This window comes from Sapajus apella, unplaced genomic scaffold, assembly GCF_009761245.1.
Source record: "Sapajus apella isolate SASKATOON/1434 unplaced genomic scaffold, GSC_monkey_1.0 scaffold97, whole genome shotgun sequence".
NCBI lineage: Eukaryota > Metazoa > Chordata > Mammalia > Primates > Cebidae > Sapajus > Sapajus apella.
The window spans coordinates 2354355-2379590 of record NW_022437037.1 but is presented as its reverse complement, the minus strand read 5'-3'; the positions used below and the strand labels follow the sequence as shown (position 1 = coordinate 2379590).

Genomic DNA, 25236 nt, shown 5'->3' with positions numbered 1-25236 from the left:
ATGCATGCTTAACCTAGAAATGTCAGTGTGCCACATAAATCCCAAGCCAGTCCATCTAACCTTAGCCAGAGTTCTCTGGTGGAAGGTTTACCTTCTCAGATGGAGTGATGAGATACACAGCCTCCAGGCTGGGGAGCGGCTCTCTGCGCTTGTTGATATCTTCCACAACTAGACAACGAAACAAACCATAGTGTGTAAGAAGACATGATGGGTGACCATAAAACTAGAAGCAATATAGAGAGGCCACCTTCAGACTGTTGCAGATAAATATCTACAGTGGGGAGGAAACAATCATTCACCCATTCCTTAAGGTTATCACATTCCATGGGAGTGAATTCCATGATCTCAACATGCCCAAGATGTTAGGAAATCTGAAATCTGGGCCAGGCACGGTGACTCACGCCTGTAATCCCAGCACTTTGGGAGGCTGAGGCGGGCAAATCACTTGAGGTCAGGAGTTCAAGACCAGCCTGGCCAACATGGTGAAATGCCATCTCTACTAAAAAAGTACAAAAATTAGCCAGGAGTGGTGGAATGTTCCTGTAATTCCAGCTACTCGGGAGGGTGAGGTGGAAGAATCACTTGAACCTAGGAGGCAGAGGTTGCAGTGAGCCAAGATTATACCACTGCAGCACTCTGGCCTGGGTGACAGAAGGAGACTCCATCTCAAAAAAAAAAAAAAAAGGAAAATCTGAAATCTTATCACAATAGGTATTTCTCACTTCCCATTTCAGTTTAAGTAAATTCCTTGATCTGTTCTGAGAGAAAATGGAACATGCTATCTAATTCTGTCAAGAATGGGTCCTTTGCCTCTTCCTTCAGCTTTGTATCATCTGCCCTAGATAATTCCAATTCCTTTAGAATTTCCATGTTGGGTTTATTTTTCAACAGTTGGATAGTTTCATTGCTTTCTTCTGCATATCAAATGAAGACATTCCAACCACACCCTCTCTACAATACTGTAAAGTGTTTACACTGTCTTCAATAGTGTAAAGATTAAACATTCTGTTTTATTAAAGTAAACCATGGGCTTTGGTTTGCTTGTTTCCTCTACAGTTATGTCAAAGACTTCACCCGGAAATAACAGCTTTTGGGAGAATCTTATCAGTCACCTGGTAATGCTTAAAATGTGTTATCTACTGTCCTCTAGCATGGAGGGAGCAAGGCAATTATACAGGTGCCATTCTTCCTATGCAGATGATTTAAGTACATAAAAGCATCACTTTAGAGGAATCCCTTGTAACATTTATAAAGACTTTTCACCCCAAATAATGTTCAAACTAATACCAAAATCCCCAAACATCTACTTTACCAATGGTTATAGATTCTGTAATTTCATAGGCCGCTAATACTTCCCCCCAAAATGTTTCAGGGCTTCAACTAAGGGTTGCTAACTTAAATTTTGCTAAGTAAGAACTTTTTTTTTTTGGAGACAGAGTCTTGCTCTGTCACCCAGGCTGGAGTGCAGTGGCATGATCTCGGCTCACTGTAACCTTCACCTCCCAGGTTCAAGCAATTCTCAGCTTCCCGAGTAGCTGGGACTACAGACACACACCACTGTGCTCAGCTAATCTTTGTATTTTTAGTAGAGACAGGGTTTCACTATGCTGGCCAGGCTGGTCTGGAACTCCTGACCTCAGGTGATCTGCCCGCCTCAGCCTCCTGAAATGCTGGGATTACAGGCATGAGCCACCACACCCAGCCATAAGGTCATTTTTTAAAAACCACCTTTCAGGGTATGAAAGAGTCTATGTATAGTGGAGAGATCTGAATCCCCATCTCCCACAGGAAGTCAATTAATAATATCTAATAACACTGAATCAAGATATAATAGAACAAGCATTTATAAAGAAAAATCAAAAAGATGACCAGAATAAAGGGCAAGGTGGCTGCCTCTGGGGTAATGGACCTCAGGGATGGGGAGATGAGAGGAGGACAGGACGTCACTGCTCTTTTATTAGATCCTTGTTAGCTCCATTTGGCATTTTTCTCCTTTACTTTTGTGTTTTTTTTGTTTTTGTTTTTGCTTTGATAGACAGAAAAAAAAAATAGTTTCAAAAATTCAATGAAGAAAATAACATTTTAAGCTCAAAACAGGGGGAAGCCTAGTCTTAAAACTGACTTGGGGCCAGGCACAGTAGCTCATGCCTATAATCCCAGCACTTTGGGAGGCCACAGCAAGCAGGTAACTTGAGGCCAGGAGTTCGAAACTAGCTTGTCCAACATGGTGAAACCCATCTCTACTAAAAATACAAAAAAAAAAAAAAAAAATTAGTTGGGTGTGCTGGTGCCCACCTGTAATCCCAGGTACTCGAGAGGCTGAGGCACAAGAATTGCCTGAACCTGGGAGGTGGAGGTTGCAGTGAGCCAAGATTGCACCACTATACTCCATCCTGGGTATCCTGTTTGTTTGACTCAAAAACAAACAAAAATCACACTTGGATCACCAAATTACATAAAAGTTACATCAAAAATTCTGCATGCAGGCCGGGCACAGTGGTTCACACCTGTAATCCCAGTACTTTGGGAGGCCAAGGCGGGTGGATCACTTGAGGTGAAGAGTTCAAGACCAGCCTGGCCAACATGGTGAAACCCCTTCTCTACTAAAAATACAATAATTAGCCGGTGTGGTGACAGACACCTGTAATCCAAGCTATTCGGGAGGCTGAGGCAAGAGAACTGAACCCTGGAGGCAGAGATTGCAGTGAGCCAAGATTGCCCCACTGCACTCCAGCTTGGACGACAGAGCAAGACTCTGTCTCAAAAACAAAATAAAACAAAACACACTGACTTGGATAAATAACATAAAAGTCTCATCAAAAATTCTGTATGCGGGATCCACAGCCACCATGAACAGCAAAGGTCAATATCCAACACAGCCAACCTACCCTGTGCAGCCTCCTGGGAATCCAGTATACCCTCAAACCTTGCATCTTCCTCAGGCTACACATTATACTGATGCTCCACCTACCTACTCAGAGTTCTACCGTCCGAGCTTTGTGCACCCAGGAGCTGCCACGGTCCCCACCAAGTCGGCTACATTTCCTGGAGTCTCTCTGTATCTTCCCATGGCCCAGTTTGTGGCTGTTGGGCCTTTAGGTTCCACAATCCCCATGGCTTATTATTCAGTCAGTCCCATTTATCCACCTGGCTCTACAGTACTGGTGGACGGAGGGTACAATGCAGGTGCCAGATTTGGAGCTGGGGCTACTGCTGACAACATTCTTCCTCCACCTCCTGGATGCCCTCCCAATGCTGCTCAGCTTGCAGTCATGCAGGGAGCCAAGGTCCTCATAACTCAGCGGAAGGGGAACTTCTTCATGGGTGGTTCAGATGGTGGCTACACCATCTGTTGAGGAACCAAGGCCACCTTTGTGCCAGGGAAGACATCATATACCTTCAGCACTTCTCCCAATGTAACTGCTTTAGTCATATCAACCTGAAGCTGCAGTTTAGATACACATTGTTGGGGTGTCTTTCTGGTGCCCAAACTTTCAGGCACTTTTCAAATTTAATAAGGAACCATGTAATGGTAGCAGTACCTCCCTAAAGCACTTTGAGGTAGGGAAGGTATCCATTCATAAAATGAATGTGGGTGAAGCCGCCCTAAGGATCTTCCTTTAATTTCTCTGGAGTAATTCTGTACCATACTGGTCTTTGCTTTTAGTAATAAAACATCAAATTAGGTTTGGAGGGAACGTTGATCTTCCTAAGAATTAAAGTTGCCAAATTGTTCTGATTGGTCTTTAATCTCTTTTAAGTCTTTGATTTATATTACTTGTAATTAAATGGAACGTATTAAAAAAAATTGTGTATGCAGGCCAGGTGTGGTGGCTCACATCTATAATCCCAGCACTTTGGGAGTCTGAAGCGGGTAGATCACTTGAGGTCAGGAGTTTGAGACAAGCCTGGCCAACATGGTGAAATCCTGTTTCTACTAAAAATACAAAAATTAGTTGGGTGTGGTGGCAGGCGCCTGTAATCCCAGCTACTTGGGAGGCTGAGGCAGGAGAATCACTCAAACCCAGGAGGCAGAGGTTGCGGTGAGCTGAGATCACAACACTGCACTCCAACCTGAGAAACAGGAAGACTCCGTCTCAAAAAAAAAAGTGTGTATGCCATTAACAGGATTATACTTCTGCTGATAGATACACTGGATCTGTTTTTTAGAAATAAAGGAATCACATCCACGTGTAACCAAAATGAAAACTGACACATACCTTATACCCTTTACAAATGCTAACTCAAAATGGATCACAGACATACATGTAAAATGCAAAATTATGAAACTCTAGAGGATTACATAAAGGAAAAGCTAGGTGGCCAATGACTTTTTAGATATGACACCAAAGCCACAATCCATGAAAAAAAGAATAGATAAGCTGGACTTCATTAAAATTAAAAATTACTGCTTTGTGAAAGACGCTGTCAAGAGAATGAAAAGACAAGCCACAGACTGAGGGCAAATATTTCCAAAAGACATATCTGATAAAGGACTATTATCCAAAATATATAAAGCTCCCTTAAAACTCAACAATAAGAAAACAAATAACCCAGTTAAAAAACGGGCCAAAGACCTTACAGACACTGCACCAAAAAACAATATACGGATGGCAAATAAGCATGTGAAAAGATGCTCCACATCCTAGGTCATTAGGAAAATGCAAATTCAAATGACAACACCGTACCACTACACAGCTATTAGAATGGTCAAAATCCAGAATACTGACAACTCCACATGCTGGTAAGGATGCGGAACAACAGGAACTCTCATTCACTACTGCTGGGAATGCAAAATGGTCAGCCACTTTGAAAAATGGTTTGGCAGTATCTTACAAAACTAAACACACTTATCATATGATCCAGCAATTGTGCTCCTTGGTATTTACCAAAAGTTACAGCACACATTACAGAGTGAATAAAACATAAACATACAAATAACTGTAAGGCAAATGTCTAAATAGCTAAGAAACAAAACCCTATTGGCACCACAGAAGTACCCTGGCTCACACTCCCCTCTGTCAGCACCATTTGCTCTTCCCTGCAAACAGATCATTATCATTCCTTGAATGGTGAGTTCTTCGGTTTAGGTTTTACTCCCTACATCTGCATTTTAAAACACAGCTGAGCTCTGCAGTTTGAACTCTACAGAATGAAAACTCACTCTCAGTGGTCTTTCGTGTCTTGCTGTCTTTCCTCACCTTTGTTTGTCAGGTGCATTCATGTTACTGTGAGCGCTCAGGGCTCGCTCATTTTCATCCCTGTAGAGTATTCTGCTGTGTAACTGCACCGCAACCAGTTTAATCATTCTACACTTGATGGGCGTTTGGGTTGTTTTCCACTTGGGGCACCTATAAGCACACATATTCCTGCACGTGTATCCTGGGCACACATACCTAAGGTTGTCTAGGACACACTTCTGACCACAGACTTGCTGGCTCATAGGACAGGCGTAACTTCAACTTTACTAGACACTGCCAAGTGCTTTTAAAGGGGCTACACCAACAGACATTCCATCATATAGGAGTTTCCATTTTTCTACCTCCTCACCATCACTTGGCATTAACAGAGATTAAACAGTGTAATCTTTTGAGTCTCTATTGGCATCTCCCTCTGTTTTGAATTGCATTTCCCTGACCACTAATGACAGTGGGCAATTTTCATGGATTTTTTGGCCATTTGGATTTCTTTCTTTGTTAAGTGCCTGCTCAGAACTTTTTTTCTATTGGGTGAGCTGCCTTTTCTTTCTTGATTTAACCATTCTTTCAGCATTCCTTTAGCAGACATTTAATGAGCATCTAGCCCTGGATTTGGTGCTAGCAATTCAGTGATGAACAAGATAGCCTTGGGCCTCTCAGGAGCTTCTGGTCTTAGCACACAGGTTGCTGGAAGAATCTAAAATCAAAGGAGATAATAATGAACAGGAAAGAGCACTGCTCAATCGCAGAGAGCATGCTCACTTGTTATGCCCTCGGTCATGATGTCTGTCATCTTGCAGCAGGAGGACAGCATCCTCATGCTTAACTGATCCACCACCAGCACCTGCAAAGACAGAGAAGAGCGTATGAGCTGCATGGCATCTGCTGTGATTCTTGCATCAGCTTACAGTGTCAGACTCTAAAAGGAGCTCCAGAAGTGCAGAAGACTGAAGAAACCATATTTCCTATGGACCAGAAGCCCACTGGGATACATGCTGGCATGTACCTTCCACACTCTAACCTAACCTTCTAGGAGTTAGAGTTTCCTCTCACTGATTTAATTTTATAAGCCTTAAAAAAATTGTTTTTATTTCCCATGATAAAGTACCCATTAAAAAAATGAAAAAGCCAGGCGTGGTGGCTGAGATCTGTAATCCCAGCACTTTGGGAGGCTGAGGCGGGCAGATCACCTGAGGACAGGAGTGCAAGACCAGCCTGACCAACATAGAGACACTCCGTCTCTACTTAACATACAAAAACAGCTGGGTGTGATGGTGCACGCCTGTAATCCCAGCTACTCCGGAGGCTGAGGCAGAAGAATTGCTTGAACTCAGGAGGCGGAAGTTGCAGTGAGTCGCACTCCAGCCTGGGCAAAAAGAGCGAAATTCTGTCTCAAAAAAAAAAAAAAGCAGTGGGAGGGGGGAAGGGGCGGAGAAAAATCAGCCAGGCACGGTGGCTCATGCCTGTAATCCCAGCACTTTGGGAAGCCAAGGAAGGCAGATCACTTGAGGTCAGGAGTTTGAGACCAGGTTGGCTAACACAGTAAAACCCCGTCTCCACTACAAATATAAAAATTAGCTGGGCGTGGTGGCAGGCACATGTAATCCCAGCTACTTGGGAGGCTGAGGCAGGAGAATCGTCTGAACCTGAGAAGCAGAGGTTGTAGTAAGCCAAAATCACATCACTGTACTCCAGCCTGGGTGACAGCAAGCCTCCATCAAATAAATAAGTAAATAAATAAATAAATGAAAAAATTATCTATAGCTCCAACATTCAGAGATAATCATATTAGTAAGTACTTTTTTCAGGGCATAAACTTGTGTTTAAGGGGAGAGTGAACACTAGTGCCTGTACATGTGGTCTGGCATGTGAGGACTTGATGAAAGGCATCATCAGAACTGTGTCACTAACACATATGTCAGCTGGGACCATAGTGTACCTCAGTCTAGGCTGGAAGAACAAGAACATTCCAGTCCTGGCCTAAAAGCTTCAGACCTGCAACTCTTCAGCTAACCTTTCTTATCTTCATTCAGCCCACAGTGGAGAGGAAGCTGGCAGTTAAAACAAAGCTATTTCTCCTCTCTTTTTTTTTTTTTCTTTTTTTCTCTCCTCTCTTTTTGTAATGCTATAAACTGAGAAGGGGGGCAACAGGAGGAAGACACATCAGGGGAGACAGTATGGATGAGAAAGCTTTCTGCTGCAGTACAAGGGCCAATTAGTTTTTATTACATAAGGTAGCTTCCTCAAGATTTGTTTAATTCACATGTCTACAAGCCCATCACTGATGTGAAGGGTAAGAGAGAAAGGTATGCATAAGGAGTTCCCACCAGACAACCTCCCCTTCTGGGTAGTAAGGACAGATGTGCTGGTTAAAACAAAGGCCACAGATGAGACTTCAAAATCCTCCTGTACTAATCAGCTCTATTGTTCCAAGGCCCAATGCACTTGAAAATGCATGGGCTTTTAACTACAGGAAAACTTGAGGGCAAGAAAGGTTAGTATAAATCCTTCAACTACATGCAGAACAATTCAAGTAAAACTGCACACCCTTCTGGCCAGTATAATTCTCAGCCTCAGACAACCAAGTAGTCCTCAAAATGCTGACTTCATGCACAGGGGGCAGCAGGTGCCACTCCTGTACCACACATTCCAGTCCCAGGCCATTTTCAGTTTGATTGGCTTAAATGTTTGTTTCAAGTACACTATAGTTTCCAGCACTGCTCTCAATCTTATATGAATAAACGAGCTTACTATTTTTGTCTTATGTAGTTACAGATCAGTGAGGATATACCAGATGAGGGCTTTGAGCACAAACTGTACATGGGTTCTACGGAGATGCTTTATCACCATAAAGGGACAATAAGGCCTCTTCTTCCTCTCCCAGAGCCAGCAGAATTATACCTTCTTCTGCTTTATCTAACAGATTCCAGGAAGTACTTTGCTTGAACAAAAGAGTTCCACTGCTAACTGCCTGACCAGGTAGTCTTTAAGATAAGCTTCATGACAGACAGACCTCTTAACCAAGGCCATATGAAATGTAAGGCAGAGAAGATAAACTTTTTCCAATCCAGGAGTGTTCTGTACTCTCTGAACACAGCAAAAGCCCTCATTCCTGCCTACAATTTTCCTCCAGCTTCATTCCCTTCTGATTTTTCCATGCGAACTCACCTTTAAGGCCACTAACTGCACTTTCTACTCACCTTCCATTCCCCCTTCTTCTTGACCTTCTTTATCACATCATGCATAATCTCTAAAAAAGGAGAGAAAGAGAAAATAAATTTAATATAATATCAAAGACTTCTCCATCTCTCTGTTAGACAAGATCATTTCCCACCTTAGGCTTTGTGCTTCTGAATCATGAAATTCACCAACTGGTTTACTGAGCCATAATCAACCCACCATAAAAATAGTTATTGGCCAGGCAATGGTGGCTCACATCTGTAATTGATACTAGGGATTCAGTGATGAACAAAATAGCACTTTGGGAAGACGAGGTGGGTATATCACCTAAAGTCAGGAGTTCAAGACTAGCCTGGCCAACATGATGAAACCCACTCTCTGCTAAAAATACAAAAATTAGCCAGGTATGGTGCTGCATGCCTATAATCCCAGCTACTCGGGAGGCTGAGACTGGAAAATGGCTTGAGCCCAACACCGAGCACATCTGCAGAGAGCTCTCATCCCCAAATCACCATTTTGGTAAGCCCTGTTTCCTGAACACCACAAACACACACACACATGACCAGCTGTGAGGCTCCATAGGAAAGTTCATTCTTGCAACTCTGAAAACCCAAGTAACACATGTCCAGAGTGACTCGAAGGGCAACAGCTGTCATCAGCACGTATGCTTCAAACAGACAATTTTCTAAGACTCGATGGTTCCTAACTCTGCTTTTGACTATCTTTAGTAATCCGGTATGTCATAAGTGCCTAAAGTTTTAAGCACTTTTTTCCTGATTATAAAACAGACACACACACACACACACACACACACACACACACACACACACACACACAGTGCAGTAAAGTTGGAAAAGACAGAAAAGTATAAAGAAAAAATTCTGGCCAGGGGCAGTGGCTCACACCTGTAATTCCAGCACTTTGGGAAGCCAAGGTGGGCGGATCAACTGAGGGCAGGAGTTCGAGACCAGCCTGACCAATATGGTGAAACCCTGCCTCTACTAAAATATAAAAATTAGTTGGGTGTGGTGGTGTGCACCTGTAACCCCATCTACTCAGGAGGCTGGGGCAGGAGAATTGCTTGAATCTGAGAAGTGGAGCCGTGATTGCGCCACTGCCCTCCAGCCCAGGCGACAGACCCAGACTCCATCTCAAAAAAAAAAAAAAATTCCATGTATTACTTGTTTTTTTGAGACGGAGTTTCACTCTTGTTGCCCAGGCTGGAGTACAATGGCATGATCTTGGCTCACCACAACCTCCACCTCCCAGGTTCAAGTGATTCTCCTGCCTCAGCCTCTCGAGTAGCTGGGATTACAGGCATGTGCCACCAAGCCCAGCTAATTTTGTATTTTTAGTAGAGATGGGGTTTCTCCATGTTCATCAGGCTGGTCTCCAACTCCTGACCTTAGGTGATCCGCCCACCTTGGCCTCCCAAAGTGCTATGATTACAGGCATGAGCCACCATACCTGGCTCCATATATTACTTGTGTACTAAAAAACAATCAGGCCGGGCGTGATGGCTCACACCCGTAATCCCAGTACTTTGGGAGGCTGAGGTGGGCAGATCACCTGAGGTCGGGAGTTCAAGACCAGCCTGGCCAACATGGTGAAACCCCAACTCTACTAAAAGTACAAACATTAGCTGGGTGTGGCATCTGTAATCATGCCAACTTGAAATGCATAATTAACATTTTTGTTTATTGGCCGGGCACGGTGGCTTATGACTGTAATCCCAGTACTTTGGGAAGCTGGAGGTGGGTGGATCACCTGACGTCAGGAGTTTGAGACCAGCCTAACCAACAGGGTGAAACCCTGTCTCTACTAAAAAATACAAAATTAATTGGGCCTAGTGGCACACGCCTGTAATCCAAGCTACACAGAAAGCTGAGGCAGGAGAATCCCTTGAACCCGGGAGGCAGAGGTTGCAGTGAGCCGAGATAGTGCCATTGCACTCCAGCCTTTGCAAAAAGAGCAAAACTCCATCTCAAACAAAACAAAAAAACACACAGTTTATTTCATACTAGCTTTTTCTATGCACTTTTACATAGTTAAGATCATGTTGGCCAGGTGTGGTGGCTCATGCCTGTAATTCCAGCACTTTGGGAGGACAAGACAGGCAAATCACTTGAGCCAGCAGTTTGAGACCAGGTTGGACATCATGGTGAAAATCCATCTCTACAAAAAAATACAAAAATTAGCCAGTCATGGTGGCACATACCTGTAGTCCTAGCGACTCAGGAGGCTGAGGTAGTGGGACTACTTGAGCCAGAAAGGCAAAGTTGCAGTAAGCCAAGATCATGCCACTGTACTCTAGCCTGGGTGACAGAGGGAGACTCTGACTCAAAAAAAGAAGATCATGCTGTAGGTATGTAATTTTATATTACGCTTTGTCACTTAACATACTCATTTCACCCATTTTAATAAAAATGCTTCCTAGGATTTTAAATGCCTGCATAATAGTCCACTGTCAACAACATTCCCAATAACCATTTAGATTACTTTGCATGTTTCAGTGTAGTGAAAAACTGGAAACCAATATATCCATAATAAGGCAGTGGTTAAGTTAATTAAGTTAATTAGGTTACATTTGTACAATGGAATACTATGTATCCACTGGAAATAATTATATGGGAAAATACATACTCACTCATTCCAGCTTTCACTCAATAAGCATTTGTTGGTAACCACTACTTGCCAGCCATTGTACTAGGCCATGGGAATGAACAAGATACTATGCCGCTCAGCTCCTGTGGAGCTGCTGCTCTAGGGAAGGAGGCAGCCACTAAATGGAAAGAGCAAATGCATCTTCTCATAAGTGCTCCAAAGTAAATAAATAAGGTGCTATGATTTTTCTAAAAAGGGTGTGGACTGCCTACTTAAGTAGGGAGTCAGGCAAGGCCACTCTAAGCAAGATGGACCCAACGAGGAAGAAGTCAGCCAAGAACTAGGAAAAGGAGAAGGAACAGCACAAAGTCTTGTGGAAAAAGGAAAATGAGCTTGACATTTTCTGGGAAATGAAGATGATATAAGCTAGAGTTGGAGGTCAGATCATATAGAGCCTCGTGGTCCTTGATAAGGAGTGTGAGTTTATCTGAAGGGCATTGGAGAGCCACAGAAGGTAAGGACGTAATCTGATGAGCTACTGAGATCCAAGATGGAGCGGGCAAGAACAGAAGCAGGGAGTGGAGTCAGGAGGCCTTTCCAACAGTGCAGGCATGACAGAGGAGATGGGGAGCAGTGGGTAGACTGGATATAATAGACTGTGGAGGTAAAGCCAGCAGGGCTAGCTGATAAGCTAGATGTGGTAGAAAAGAAACATAGCTAACTCCCAGATTTTTGGTTTAAGCCAAGAAACTGATGTAGAGACATTCAGGGAGCTTTAGCAGGAGAAGAACTGGTCTGTAGGAGAACATCAGGAGTTCTATTTTAGTTGTTTTAAGAATAAGAAGGCTGGCTGGGCGTGGTGGCTCACGCCTATAATCCCAGCACTTTGGGAGGCTGAGGCGGGCGGATCACAAGGTCAGGAGATGGAGACCATCCTGGCCAACATGGTGAAACCCTGTCTCTACTAAAAATACAAAAAAATTAGGCGGGTGTGGTGGCACACCATCTGTAGTCCCAGCTACTTGGGAGACAGAGGCAGGAGAATTGCTTGAACCCAGGAGGCAGAGATTGCAGCAAGCCAACATCGCGCAGACATCGCACCACTGCACTATAGCCTGGGCGACAGTGCAAGACTCTGTCTCAAAAAAAAAAAGAAAAGAAAAGATTGAGATGGCTAAGACACATTCAAGGGAAGACACTGAATAGGTGGCTGGAGGTAGCTCTTGGGCTTGGAAGCACAACCTCAGCTGGAGTGAAACACTGGGGACTTATCATCAAATAGAGGCAGGAGGGACAACTGCCAAAAATGACTCTGATAAGAGCAATGAGATGAGGACAGACATGGTCTTTGTAGACCTTGATAAGTGTCTCAGTGAAATAATAAGAATGAAGCCAGATTAAAATGGAAGAGGAGGAAGACAAGACAGACTATCTCAACAACTCTTAAAGAAGTTTTGCTTTAAAAGGTAGCAGAGAAAAGGCATGAAAACGAACAGGGTAGACAGAGACATAAATGCAAGGGCAGGATTTGTTTTTTAAAGACGTGAAAGATTACAGCATTTTTAGTGATGCTGGTAAAAAGTCAAAAGGGAAGGGGAAACTGATGATGCAGGAGAGATAATGGAGAAATAAACGAAGGAAGTCCCTGAGGAGGAGGAAGGAGCTTGAGCTGAGACACAAGAGGAGAGCCTGACCTGGGACAGGAGGCATCCTGTGGGAAGGACAGGAAAGTCACAAATGGGCTTGGAGACATGGTGGCAGAGGTGAGGGGTTTCCTTGTTGGAGATGAAGTCATTGGCTAAGAGTGGCAGAGGCGTGTTATATATGGAAGCTTTGAAGAAAGAAGGTATTACATATCTTCCCAGAGATTGGGCAAGTAAATGTGCTATGGAAATGTTTTAGCATTCACAGTACTAAGGACTACTTTAACGTTCATGACCGTGAATTTAAAGTTAGACCACGCGGCTTAATGTTTTTTCCAAATAATGTTCAGCTGTCGAGGTACAAGAAAAGAAGGCTAGTTTCAAATAAGGTTAGAGTTTTCATATATAAGCACAAAAGAGAAAGAAAATGTTCAAAATATATGGCGAAGGGCAAAAAAAATATGCAACAACTATTTTTTTTTTTTTTTTTTTAGACGGAGTTTCGCTCTTTTTACCCAGGCTGGAGTGCAATGGCGCGATCTCGGCTCACCGCAACCTCCGCCTCCTGGGTTCAGGCAATTCTCCTGCCTCAGCCTCCTGAGTAGCTGGGATTACAGGCACGCACCACCATGCCCAGCTGATTTTTTTTGTATTTTTAGTAGAGACAGGGTTTCACCATGTTGACCAGGATGGTCTCGATCTCTTGACCTCGTGATCCACCTGCCTCGGCCTCCCAAAGTGCTGGGATTACAGGCTTGAGCCACCGCGCCCGGCCTGCAACAACTATTTTTAAAGCAGATATGCACAGGAAAATTAGAAAAACTCATACCAAAAGCTTATTTGTGTGCAATAATGTTATAATTAATCTTTACTTGCCAATTTGTGCCTTCCAATGTTGTCCCAAGCTTTCTGCATAAGAAAAATGCTCTCAAAATAATGTGTCAGTGAACAACTTTGTGCCCAGGGCTTTTCTTAACATGAACTGTTCTGTTAGGGCAGCTTTCTGAGTATGGAATAAACCAGTAAAATGTCTAAATGTTCTGGGCTCCTGATAAACTCTGCTGAATGACTTTCCAAAAGTATGTCTCCCACCCTCACCAGCACTATGTGGTTCTCCAAATTAACATACTAACTGATCAAATATCTTGAGGTTTATTTATTTTCATCTTTGCCACAATGACAGCAGAAAACAGTATATTTCACTGTCTTCATCTGAATGCATATTACTGAGGATGAATAACTTTCTTGCCACTAAAAATTAATATAAATTTACTGAAAAAAAATTACACTTAAGTCACCTTTTGATAGGAAAAGGCACATATAATAATAATAATAGTAAAAATAATAATAAACAAGTACCACAAGTGTTAAAAGACACATAAATTACTGCTATAGCCGCAACCATTCCTAGGAAGTTATTTCCTTTCCAAAGTTCTCAGGGTATATATTTGTTCTGGGTATTGTTAACAGCCAATTCTAATCCTGCCCTACATTTTTCTAATCCAATACCAAAAAGGAAACAAGGATTAGAATTCAGTTTAGCATTAAGAATCAAGTAGCTTGGGCTACCTCCTCACAATCCCTCGCAATCGCATTTCATCTCCTTCCTAAGTCCTCTTCATGTGGAGAGAAACAAATAAGCCTTCTGAAGCAGGTCCAGCCAGGAGGTCTTACTTCCGCATACCAAACCATGTGTATCTACAGCCAAGTGTCTGTTCCGCCATCCATCTAGTCTATGGAGATGTGTTCAAAAGACTGGGGCAGCTTCAATTTCTTCATAATACTGAAGGATCTGGTGGACTCTGCTTCTCTCATAGACAAATGGGCCAGAAAGTAGGTTCCTTCTTAATCACACCCTCTAGGTCCTGGGTGACTCCCAAACTTGGCAAATCTCTGCCATGTCCTCAGAAAAATGGCTGGTGGTCTAAGATGATCTGGGACATCTTCAAATGCACCCAATATTTCAACTAGAGTCCCAAAACACAGGCTCCAGGGATCGCTACAGGGACTGCTCAGGGCTTGCGGCTCCCCGTGAAGCCCCACCCTCACAACCCAGGAGGGACTTACAACTGCCCTCCACAGTAACATATGCCAGATGCCCTGAGCCCAGGGCACATGCAAACACCTGAGTAACGTGACTAATATTAGATGGGCCAGAAGCTCAGGAGAAGTGCAGCCAAAGTCCTCAAGATTGCAGGCGATTCAAAGATTCTGCACTGTAGCCCCAGAGCACCACACTGCCCACACCACACAGAGGCACAGGGATCTACTTTCTCCAGGTTGTGAGAAATTGCCTTCATGTTGCTGAGGGAACTAAGAGAGTCAACCTCAGCCATAACTCCCGCCTCTTTTTACCAATCCAGAGTACAGGGAATTCCACAGTTATTTTGACTCAACAGTAGATGTTCCTCTAAAAGGCATCCTCTTGTCCGAACTCCAGGGGTCTCAGGGGGTAATGCTGGCTGGCCAAGCCAAAATTACCCCCCAAAATGCCCAAGGAAGTGATAAAGTTAGGCCAGGGCTAACATATCCAGATTCAGGCATTTGCTGGCTGTGTGACCTTGGGCAAGTTAAAACTTTTTTTGTTTGTTTTGTTTTTTCCAGGAGGAGTCTCCCTTTATCGCCCAGGCCGGAGTACAATGGCAAGATTTCAGCTCACTGCAACCTCCACCTCCTGGGTTCAGGTGATTCTCTTGCCTCAGCCTCCCTAGTAGCTGGGACTACAGGTGTGCGCCACCATGCCCAACTAATTTTTGTGGTTTTTTTTGTAGAGACAGGGTTTCGCCATGTTGGCCAGGCTGGTCTCAAACTCCTGACCTCAGGTGATCCACCTGCCTCAGCCTCCCAAAGTGCTAGGATTACAGGCTCCTTGCCAAGTTTAAAATGTTTTAAGTTTCAGTTTTCTCATGTGCAAAATTAAAATTATAATACTTTAATAGCCTGTTGTGAAGATTAATGAGATAAAATGCTTACTTAGTCCAGTGCAACATATGAGGCACTCTGCAAAAGGAACCTTTTGTGATAGCACTATAAAAGCATATTATTCATACAGAGAAAGGAAAATTATGAAACTTAACTTCCACCAATCAAGATTTTTAACATAATGTAAAAATCCTCTTAAAAGGAAACAAACGTGGCTGTGCGCAGTGGCTCACACCCGTAATCCCAGCACTTTGGGAGGCTGAGGTGGGCAGATCACTTGAGATTAGGAGTTCAAGGCCAGCCTGGCCAACATGGTGAAGCCCCATCTTTACTAAAAATACAAAAATTAGCCAGGCATGGTGGCAGGCACCTGTGATCCCAACTACTCAGGAGGCTGAGGCAGGAGAATCACTTGAATCTGGGGAGGCAGAGGTTACAGTAAGTCGAGATCACGCCACTGCACTCCAGCCTGGGCAACAAAGAGAGACTCTGTCTCAAGAAAAAAAAAAAGGAAACAAATGTTTAAAATAGTTTTTAAATAATCATAAAGATAGGCCGGGTGCGGTGGCTCAAGCCTGTAATCCCAGCACTTTGGGAGGCCGAGGCAGGTGGATCACAAGGTCAAGAGATCGAGACCATCCTGGTCAACATGGTGAAACCCCGTCTCTACTAAAAATACAAAAAATTAGCTGGGCATGGTGGCGTGTGCCTGTAATCCCAGCGACTCAGGAGGCTGAGGCAGGAGAATTGCCTGAACCCAGGAGGCGGAGGTTGCGGTGAGCCGAGATCGCGCCATTGCACTCCAGCCTGGGTAACATGAGTGAAACTCCGTCCCAAAAAAAATAATAATAATAATAATCATAAAGATATTCTGATAGCAAACTACATAGCTATTTCACCAAAAATTTCAAAACTTCTCTGATCTGCAGTAAACATGTGTATATGTTTTTGGAATAATGGACGTATAGACAGCACCAAACATATATGAATCCTAAATGAAAATATAAAGTTAAGCCTGGGCAACATGGCAAAACCCCATCTCTTCAAAAGACACAAAAATTAGCTGGGTGTGGTAGCTCGCGCCTGTAGTCCCAGCTACTCAGGAGGCTGAGATGGAAGGATCCCTTTGAGCCCAAAAGACAGAGACTATAGTGAGCTGTTCCTGCTGCTGCACCACTCCAGCCTGGGCAACAGAGTGAGACCCTGTTTCAAATTAAAGAAAATATGAAGTTAAGCATAAGGACCCTTATCCTCTTCTGAGAAGACAGAGAGTGGCCCCTGGCTATCTGTGAGTTAATGCTGAGCAAAAGCAGAGGCCAACATAAAGTCAAAGGCATTTAGTCATAACACAGAACACAGGTCTGTATTTTAAAATTGTTATTATTTAACATGTATCCAAAAATTCAGTCAGATAAGAAAAAAAATGAGTTACAATATTGGTAATATTGATATATATATCTATCTGCAGAAATCAAAATGATTAGCCACATTAAAACATTTAGTAAGGCAGTAGGTAATAAATACATAAAAATCAAGAGGACTTTTTACACAGCAGCAATAATCAGATTGTAGGAAGAGGGCTCACTCTTTACCAGTTTACACTGGGCTGGAACTCTGCCCCCAAAGGTTCAATCTGCTTTTGGAAATTCTGCTCTGGGTAGTCTGTTCCTCTTTCCTGACAGCAAAGGCAGCAACCGTTTCTTCAAATGTCTTGTGCGGGGCTGAAGAGTCTCCTTGCTAAACAACTGCATCTTCACAGGTGGAATAAGTTAATGTTCAACAAGATTGCAGGAAATGGTGCGAATACTTGAGAACAAGTCTTCCAAGTACTCTCAAGGTCCCTTTCTTGGAAATAACACTTATACATACACTATTGGTAACCTAATTATAAATCACTTTAACTTTTTGCCTTTATATAGTTCTTAATAATGTAAAAGAAGCACATTCTTGTAAACAAACAAACAACAGATATATAAATACAGAGTGAAATTTCCCTCCTTACCCCACCTCTTGAGGGAAAAACAACCATTAAAGGTTTTGGGCGTGCCCTTACAGATCCTTTCCTAGGCACATACACCCAGGTGTGAGGAGGTATGCACATGTACACAGTTCTTCAGTTGGGATATTATTCACACTGCTCTGCAAGTACATTTTCTGCTCATATATTATAGACTTTCTCTTGTATCATTTCACATTGACCTACCACATGCTTTTAAACTACATAGCATTCCATAATACGAACATACAATAATTTGCACAAATCTCCTTAAATGTATTCATAAGACAGTCTACTTGGAGGCTGGCTGATTTATTCCAAGCAAATTAGTGAGGACTTTATTGTAAACATAAACACTAACACAGGAGGCTAGTAAAATTTTATGATCGATGTCACTTTGTGGCCTGGGGAGGCGAAGTAATTTTCAATTATTCTACTTCTTTGGGGCTTGAAAACTTTAAAATCGAAAAGAACCTCAGAGATCAGCTAAAGCCAGGTTCCAGGTCCCAGGTCCCAATTTGAGGATTGAGATACTCTCTGCAGAAGACAGCCATCTGGAATGGGTAAGCCACTAATCGGTCACTCTAGCATGAGCAGAAACTATTCGCTGGACCCCCGTCTGTATGTTCTTCCCGCTGCACATGTGGTCTCTCTGGTGCTAGCATGGGCTAGACTCTGACACTGAACCCAGGTGTCCTTTTCTCTGCCATATTGCTATGATCAGCTTGACACAGTAAAGCAAAGGGATTCAAATGGGTTTTGGAGCCAGACAGTTAAAGTTCAAATCCTGCTCCTCCACTCACTAGCTGTGCCTTTGGGCAATTTATTAAATCTCTGTGTGTCACAGTTTCCCCATCTGTAAAATGGGAAGATTGCTAGTGCTTCATAGGGTTATCATGAGGATTAAATAAGTGAATGCCTGTACAGAACTTAGCTCAGTGTTTACAACAGTACTTAACCCTGTTGGCTATCACTGGCACCATTACCACCTATTTTAAATAGTATTTTTACCTTCCTAGTAAGGAAGAAGTTAGTGACTTATTGTTTCTCCATGAGCTTGTAATATGTCTCCTGTCTCCTGGTTTTTTCTCTGCATACATTTTTTTCTCATCTATTCAACAATATTTATTGAACACCTGCTATGTGGCAGACATCCTTCTAGGCGTCGGAAAGATCATGATGGGCAAGTTAAACAAAATGCCTAAATTCTGGTGTGGAAGTGAGAGACAGCCAATAAACACAAAGAAATAAACACCATCACCTCGGAAACTGATCAGTGCTCAAAGGAAATTCAACAGTTTAACTGTGCTGGGGGCTTGGGAGAAGGTCCACCATCTGATAATTCCCCTATATGCTAATTTTTTAACCAGTGTCTGATTGAGATATTACAACATTAGCCAAAATACTTTTCAAAGCTCTTACTAAAAACCTCAGTCAGGCACAGTGGCTCACGCCTGTAATCTTAGCACTTGGGAAGGCCGAGGCAGGTGGATCATGAGGTCAGGAGTTCAAGGCCAGCCTAGCCAGCATAGTGAAACCCTGTCTCTACTAAAACATAATAATAATAATAAATAAACAAATAAAGTTAGCCAGGCATGTTGGCACCCGCCTGTAGTCCCAGCTACTCGAGAGGCTGAGACGAGAGAATCACTTGAACCTGGGAGGTGTAGGTTGCAGTCAGCTGAGAATATGCCACTACACTCCAGCCTGGGTGACAGGGCAAAACTCCAAAAGAAAGAGAGAGAGAGAAAAGGCGGGAAGGAGGGAAGGAAGGAGGGCAGACAAACTTGTCTGGGTGCGGTGGCTCACAGCTGTAATCCCAGCACTTTGGGAGGCAGAGACAGACAGGTCACTTGAGGCCAGGAGCTTGAGACCAGCCTGGCCAACATGGTTAAAACCCATATCTACTAAAAATACAAAAATTAGCCAGGTGTGGTGGCACAAGCCTGTAATCCCAGCTACTCGGGAGGCTGAGGCTGGAGAATCGCTTGAACCTGGGAGGCAGAGGTTGCAGGAAGCCAAGACTGTACCACTGCACTTCTGTCTGGGCAACAGAATGAGACTCCTTCTCAAAATAAAGAAAAAAATCAATTATTAATTTATTCTCAATAACAACCCAAAATGCCCATAATAGCAGCAATATCTGAAATTTATTGAAGGTTCATTATATGTGAGATAATTCCTTATGTGTTTTACATATATCATCTCATTTAAAGCTCCCAGTAGCCCGCAGAGGTCAAGAATTATATCACCCTCATTTTACAAAGTAAATCACTGAAGCTCAAAGAAACAGTATCTAGCAATCGCATAATAAAATGCAGATAACCACTTGAAGCCTATAGAGGATACAAAAAACATAAAAATCAATTTCTTTACCTCAAAGAGTCTGAGAAACAAGGCATTACACCTGAAGTGCAGTAAGATAAAAAGGCACTGGACCCTCATGCACTGCTGATGAGAATGTAAAATGGTACCGATGCTGTGGAAAACAGGCTGGCAATTCCTCAAATAACCACAGAGATTCAGCAATTCTATTCCTAAGTATATGCTAAGGATGTTTAAAATGTATGTTGCTGGGATTGGTGGTTCACACCTGTAATCCCATCACTTTGGGAGGCTGAGGCAGGCAGATCACCTGAGGTCTAGAGTTCAAGACCGGCCTGGCCAACATGGTGAAACCCTGTCTATACTTAAAATACAAAAATTAGCCAGGCATGTGACATGCACCTATAATCCCAGGTACCTGAGAGGCTGAGGCAAGAGAATTGCTTGAACCTGGAGGGCAGAGGTTGGAATGAGCTGAGATAGTGCCACTACACCCCAGCCTGGGCAACAGAGTGAGATCCTGACTCAAAAAATGATTAATTGATTAATTTTCTTTTTTGTTGTTTTTTCTTCTCTTACACTATGCTACAGAATTAATTAATTTTAAAAATAAATAAATATGTCTACACAAAGACTTGTACATGAATGTTCCTAGCAGCATTATTCATAATAACCAAAGTGAAAACAACTCAAATGACTACTGACAGATAAATAGATAAATGTAGTATATCTATACAATGGAATATTATTCAGTCATAAAAAGGAGTGAAGTCCGATAAATGTTATATGACCAAAGAACCTTTAAAACACGGTAAGTAAAAGAAGGCAGTCATCAAGAACCACATATTACGTCATGCCATTTAGATGCAATGTTCAGAACAGGCACAGCCATAGAAATTGAAAGGAGATTAGTAGTTGCCTAGATAGAGCAGGGGAGATGAGGGGTTTAGGGGTGACATATAAGGAATACGGAGTGTCTTTCTGGGGTAACTGAAAGTGCTCTAAAATTGATTGTGATGATGAACACACTGTTCTATGACCAAAAGCCACTGAACTGTACACTTTAAATGGGTGAATGGTAGAATGGTATGGTATGTGAATTATACCTCAATAAAGCTGTTTCTAAAATCATTAGAGAATTTTAGATAAAAATTTCAAATTCAAGCTAAAAAAACTGGCTGGGCACAATGGCTGTAATCCCAACACTTTAGGAGGCCAAAGTGGGAAGACTGCTTGAAGCCAGGGGTTAAAGACCAGCCTAGCCCTCAACAAAGCAAGACCCTGCCTCTAAAAAAATTTTTTTAAAACAAAAACAGGCCAGGTGTGGTGGCTCACACCTGTAATCCCAACACTTTGGGAGGCTGAGGCAGGTGGATCACGAGGTCGAGAGATCGAGACCATACTGGGTTTCAACATGATGAAACCCTGTCTCCACTAAAAATACAAAAATTAGCTGGGCGTAATAGCACTCGATTATAGTCCCAGCTACTCAGGAAGCAGAGGCAGGAGAATGGCTTGAACCTGGGCGGAGGAGGTTGCAGTGAGCTGAGACTGCGCCACTGAACTCCAGCCTGGCAACAGAGCGAGACTCAAAAAAAAAAAAGGCAGTTATATTTAATATAAAACTGTTTCACAGTGCCTTCATCTGAAGACAGTAACTCTATGAACTATTAGTTATCTAGAATAATTTATTATAATTTTGTAACTAAATTGTATTTGTGGGAAGTGGGAAAGACCAAAATAGAGATCTCAAATTGTCAGCCACGGGGCAAACACTGGGTATCACTCCCTGTAACTGTTGAATGGCAACTGATTAGCCTGGTTATGATCTGAGAACATTCCTATTAGGTTTGATATCTGGGTAATGGATAGTGAGAAAAAAGGATGAGGGCTAATTGTCTGGAGTTGTCACAAGTTTTACAACATGTAGTGATGGGTTAACAATGATTTGATTACATTGGTCTACTAAGCACACTCAAAGATTATATAAGAGTCAAATGTCCAATGCTGTTAACAGACAAAACCTGGGTTGCTGCCAATATCTGAGAGGAGTCCTGATGATAAATGCCTAGTATCTGAGAAATCAAATCCTAACCTCAACCCATAAAAATACTGGGTAGGGTTACAGAAATGACTATTCACTTTCTCTTTCAAGGGAGAGTCTCATTGTTTATTTTATATCTATTTCATAAGGTTTGGAGCCAAAAAAATTAAGGAGATAGAAAATCTCTAAGCAGAGACTCATGAATGAATCTTTGAACTGATTAGTAAAAAAAAAAAAATCTCAGCCAGGCGTGGTGGCTCACGCCTGTAATCCTAGCACTTTGGGAGGCCAAGGTGGATGGATCACCTGAGCTTGGGAGTTCAAGACCAGCCTGACCAACATGGTAAAACCCCGTTTCTACTAAAAAAAAATTCAGAATTAGCTAGGCATGGTAGCTCATGCCTGTAATCCAGTTACTTGAGAGGCTGAGGCAGGAGAATCACCTGAACCCGGGAGGCAGAGGATGCAGTGAGCCAAACTGCACCGCTGCACTCCAGCCTCGGCAACAAGAGCCAAGCTCTGTCTCAAAAAAAAAAAAAAAAAAAAAATCTCAAACAGGGCCTAGTGGAGATAAGAAACAGGAGTTCCTAGGTGTATGTTAGAGACAGCAGTCATCTTCCCTCAGTTCTAAAGGAAAATTATTTCTTCCTATGTTGCCTGAAACAATGTTCCTGGAATAAAAGAAGCTGTGAAGTTACAAAATATACACAAATGAAAAAATCCCAAAAATGGAAACCAAATAATTCATATCTTCTTAAAATCAACAGCTTATTGTCATCAATACTATTTAGTTATATTGATATTTTGAACCAAAAAGACCAAAGAAAGACAAAAATTGTGAAACAGTAACCTTCCAGGGGAGCAAACACTACTCTCACCATATAAAGCTCTGGTATGTAAGATGTCTTCAAAAGAAAGGACTCTGCCTGGACGCTGTGGCTCACACCTGTTATCCCAGCAGTTTGGGAGGCCAAGGTGGGCAGATCATGAGGTCAAGAAATCGAGACCACCCTGGCCAACATGGTGAAATCTCGTCTCCACTAAAAATGCAAAAATTAGCTGGGCATGGTGGTGTACACTTATAGTCCCAGCTACTTGGGAGGCTGCGGCTGGAGAATCACTTGAACCTGGGAGGCAGAGGTTGCAGTGAGCCCAGATGGCACCACTGCACTCCTGCCTGGTAACATAGTGAGGCTCCACCAAAAAAAAAAAAAAAAAAAAAAAAAAGAGAAGAAAAGAAAAAAAGAAAGAACTGGAAAATGAGGACCATTTTTATACACCACAGTGATAACAGCATTCAGTTACTTGGGAAGCATTTTACGTTTGCTAAAGAAAGAACAACAAAAAAAAGATACATGGGGCCAGGTGAGGGGGCTCACATCGGCAATCCCAGCATTTTGTGAGGCCGCAGCGGCTGGATCACTTGAGGTCAGGAGTTCAAGACCAACCTGGCCATCATGGGGAAACTCTGTCTCTACTAAAAATACAAAAAATTAGCCAGGTATGGTGACACATGCCTGTAATCCCAGGTACTCGGGAGGCTGAGACAGGAGAATCACTTTAACCCAGGAAGTGGAGGTTTCAGTGAGTCAAGATCGTGCCTTTGTACTCTAGCCAGGGAAACAGAGTAAGACTTCATCTCAAAAAAAAAAAAAAAAAAAAAAAAAAAAGATACATGACTACAGCTGATCAGGGAAAAAATAAACAAAAAAGAAAGAAAAGACATTGCCCTTACACTTTACCAACAGCAGCAGAGTTCATTTGTTAATGCCCACTTGGCCTGTCAACTTACATCTGTGTCTCTGAAAAAAAGCTTATGCTCCTACTATAGACTCTGTAGTAGGAGAAGGAATTCCTCCTTCAACTGCAGGGGCCCAGAATACGTATCTTGATCTTGGCAAGAACCCAAGATGTGGCCAGCATCTTAAATTGGCAGATGCAGCATTTAATGGATCCAAATCATATCTCTTGACTTGAATGGGAGTATCCCTAAGGACTTAAAGATGAGTATAAAACTAAAGAGAGAGGAAAAGAACCGAGGGTTTCAAACAATCCCAGAAACCTAGCAGCAGACAGGAGACATAAGATCACCTAGTCCAGTGGGGCCGGGGGCACTGGCTCATGCCTGTAATCCCAGCACTTTGGGAGGCCAAGGAGGGTGGATCACCTGAGGTCAAGAGTTTGAGACCAGCATGGCCAACACAGCGAAAACCCGTCTCTACTAAAGATATAAAAAATTAGCCGGGCGTGGTGGCAACATGCCTGTAATCTCAGCTACTTGGGAGTCTGAGGCAGGAGAATCACTTGAACCTGGGTGGCAAAGGCTGTAGGGAGCCGAGGTCACACCATTGCACTCCAGCCTGTCTGGTCAACAAGAGCAGAACTCTGACTCAAAAAACAAACAAAACAACAAAAATGATCACCTAGTCCAGAGGTTATGAACAAAGAATGATTTTGCCCCCCAAGGGGACAGTCGGCATTGTCTGGATACATTTTTTATTGTCACGACTGGGGGATGCTATGGGAATCTACAGGTAGAAGTCAGGAATGCTGCTAAACATGCCACAAGGCACAAGTTCATCTGGCCTAAAATGTCAATAATGCTAAGATTGAGAAATTCTGATGCAGTCTATCTCATAAAGAAACCAAATCCAGGAGAGATCACATGATTTATCCATGACAATAGTGTTAACAATCAACTTCTTTCTTTTTTTTTTTTTTTGATGAGTCTCACCACGTTGCCCAGGCTGGCCTCAAATTCCTGGGCTCAAGCAATTCTCCTGCTTCAGCCTCCTGAGTAGTTGGGACTACAGGTACATGTCAACATGTTCAGCTGTGTCTTATTTTCAGGTCCAAGATTCTGACCAGCCCAAACTGTTCTGCTCTAAGATTTAGCCTGCTTCAGGTCTACAGATCTGAGATATTAAGAAATGTTTAGTCCTACACAACATGACAAGGCCATAAGCTCATGCTGTCTCTGGAACCCTCAATTCAGTCATGCTACAGAGATGTCAAACCCACTTAAGACAAAAGCCTCAGAGAAACTTCCAGAAGCAAGGAAATGCCCCCCCACACACACACCCCACATATCCACACACACAAAGGGCCAGTGTCAGGAGGGCTGCTTCCTTTCCCCAACCTGTGGAACTGACTACAATGAGATACCAGGAAAACATCCTTTTGGGGTTAGGGCCAAAAATCAAGCACAGGAAGGAGGTGGAGCTCCAGGAAGAGAAGACATGAAAAATCCAAAAGAAACACAGGGCATACTAATGTTCATGAATATGCAGGCTGCTTTTCAAGCAATTTCCATATTCCATAGCG

General features: G+C 42.8%; 2 protein-coding genes across 4 annotated transcripts in view; one reads left to right on the top strand and one right to left on the bottom strand.

Moving 5' to 3' along the window:
* Nucleotides 1–25236, bottom strand: part of STXBP1 (syntaxin binding protein 1) — an 86380-nt gene that overhangs the window by 34571 nt on the left and 26573 nt on the right. For both annotated transcript variants that reach the window (XM_032257319.1, XM_032257321.1), the window contains exons 2-4: nucleotides 8399–8448; nucleotides 5961–6042; nucleotides 92–168 (exon numbers count right to left, since the gene is read on the bottom strand). In XM_032257319.1, the coding sequence (XP_032113210.1) occupies nucleotides 92–168; nucleotides 5961–6042; nucleotides 8399–8448 (209 nt within the window). The remainder of the gene's footprint in view (nucleotides 1–91; nucleotides 169–5960; nucleotides 6043–8398; nucleotides 8449–25236) is intronic.
* LOC116535880 (DAZ-associated protein 2-like) lies at nucleotides 2714–3682 on the top strand. 2 transcript variants are annotated; one of them, XM_032257331.1, is made up of 2 exons: nucleotides 2714–3151; nucleotides 3229–3550. In XM_032257331.1, the coding sequence occupies exons 1-2, from the start codon at nucleotides 2850–2852 to the stop codon at nucleotides 3548–3550; spliced, it is 624 nt and encodes a 207-aa protein (XP_032113222.1). In that variant the 5' UTR covers nucleotides 2714–2849. The 2 variants fall into 2 exon arrangements, with proteins under 2 accessions (XP_032113222.1, XP_032113221.1); XM_032257330.1 differs by having other exon boundaries at nucleotides 2733–3682.

Coding starts and splice junctions, on each gene's coding strand:
- LOC116535880 (XM_032257331.1), top strand. CDS start 2,850: ATGAACAGCAAAGGTCAATATCCAACACAGCCAACCTACCCTGTGCAG. Junction 3,152..3,228: donor AGTCCCATTTATCCACCTGG/CTCTACAGTACT, acceptor ACAACATTCTTC/CTCCACCTCCTGGATGCCCT.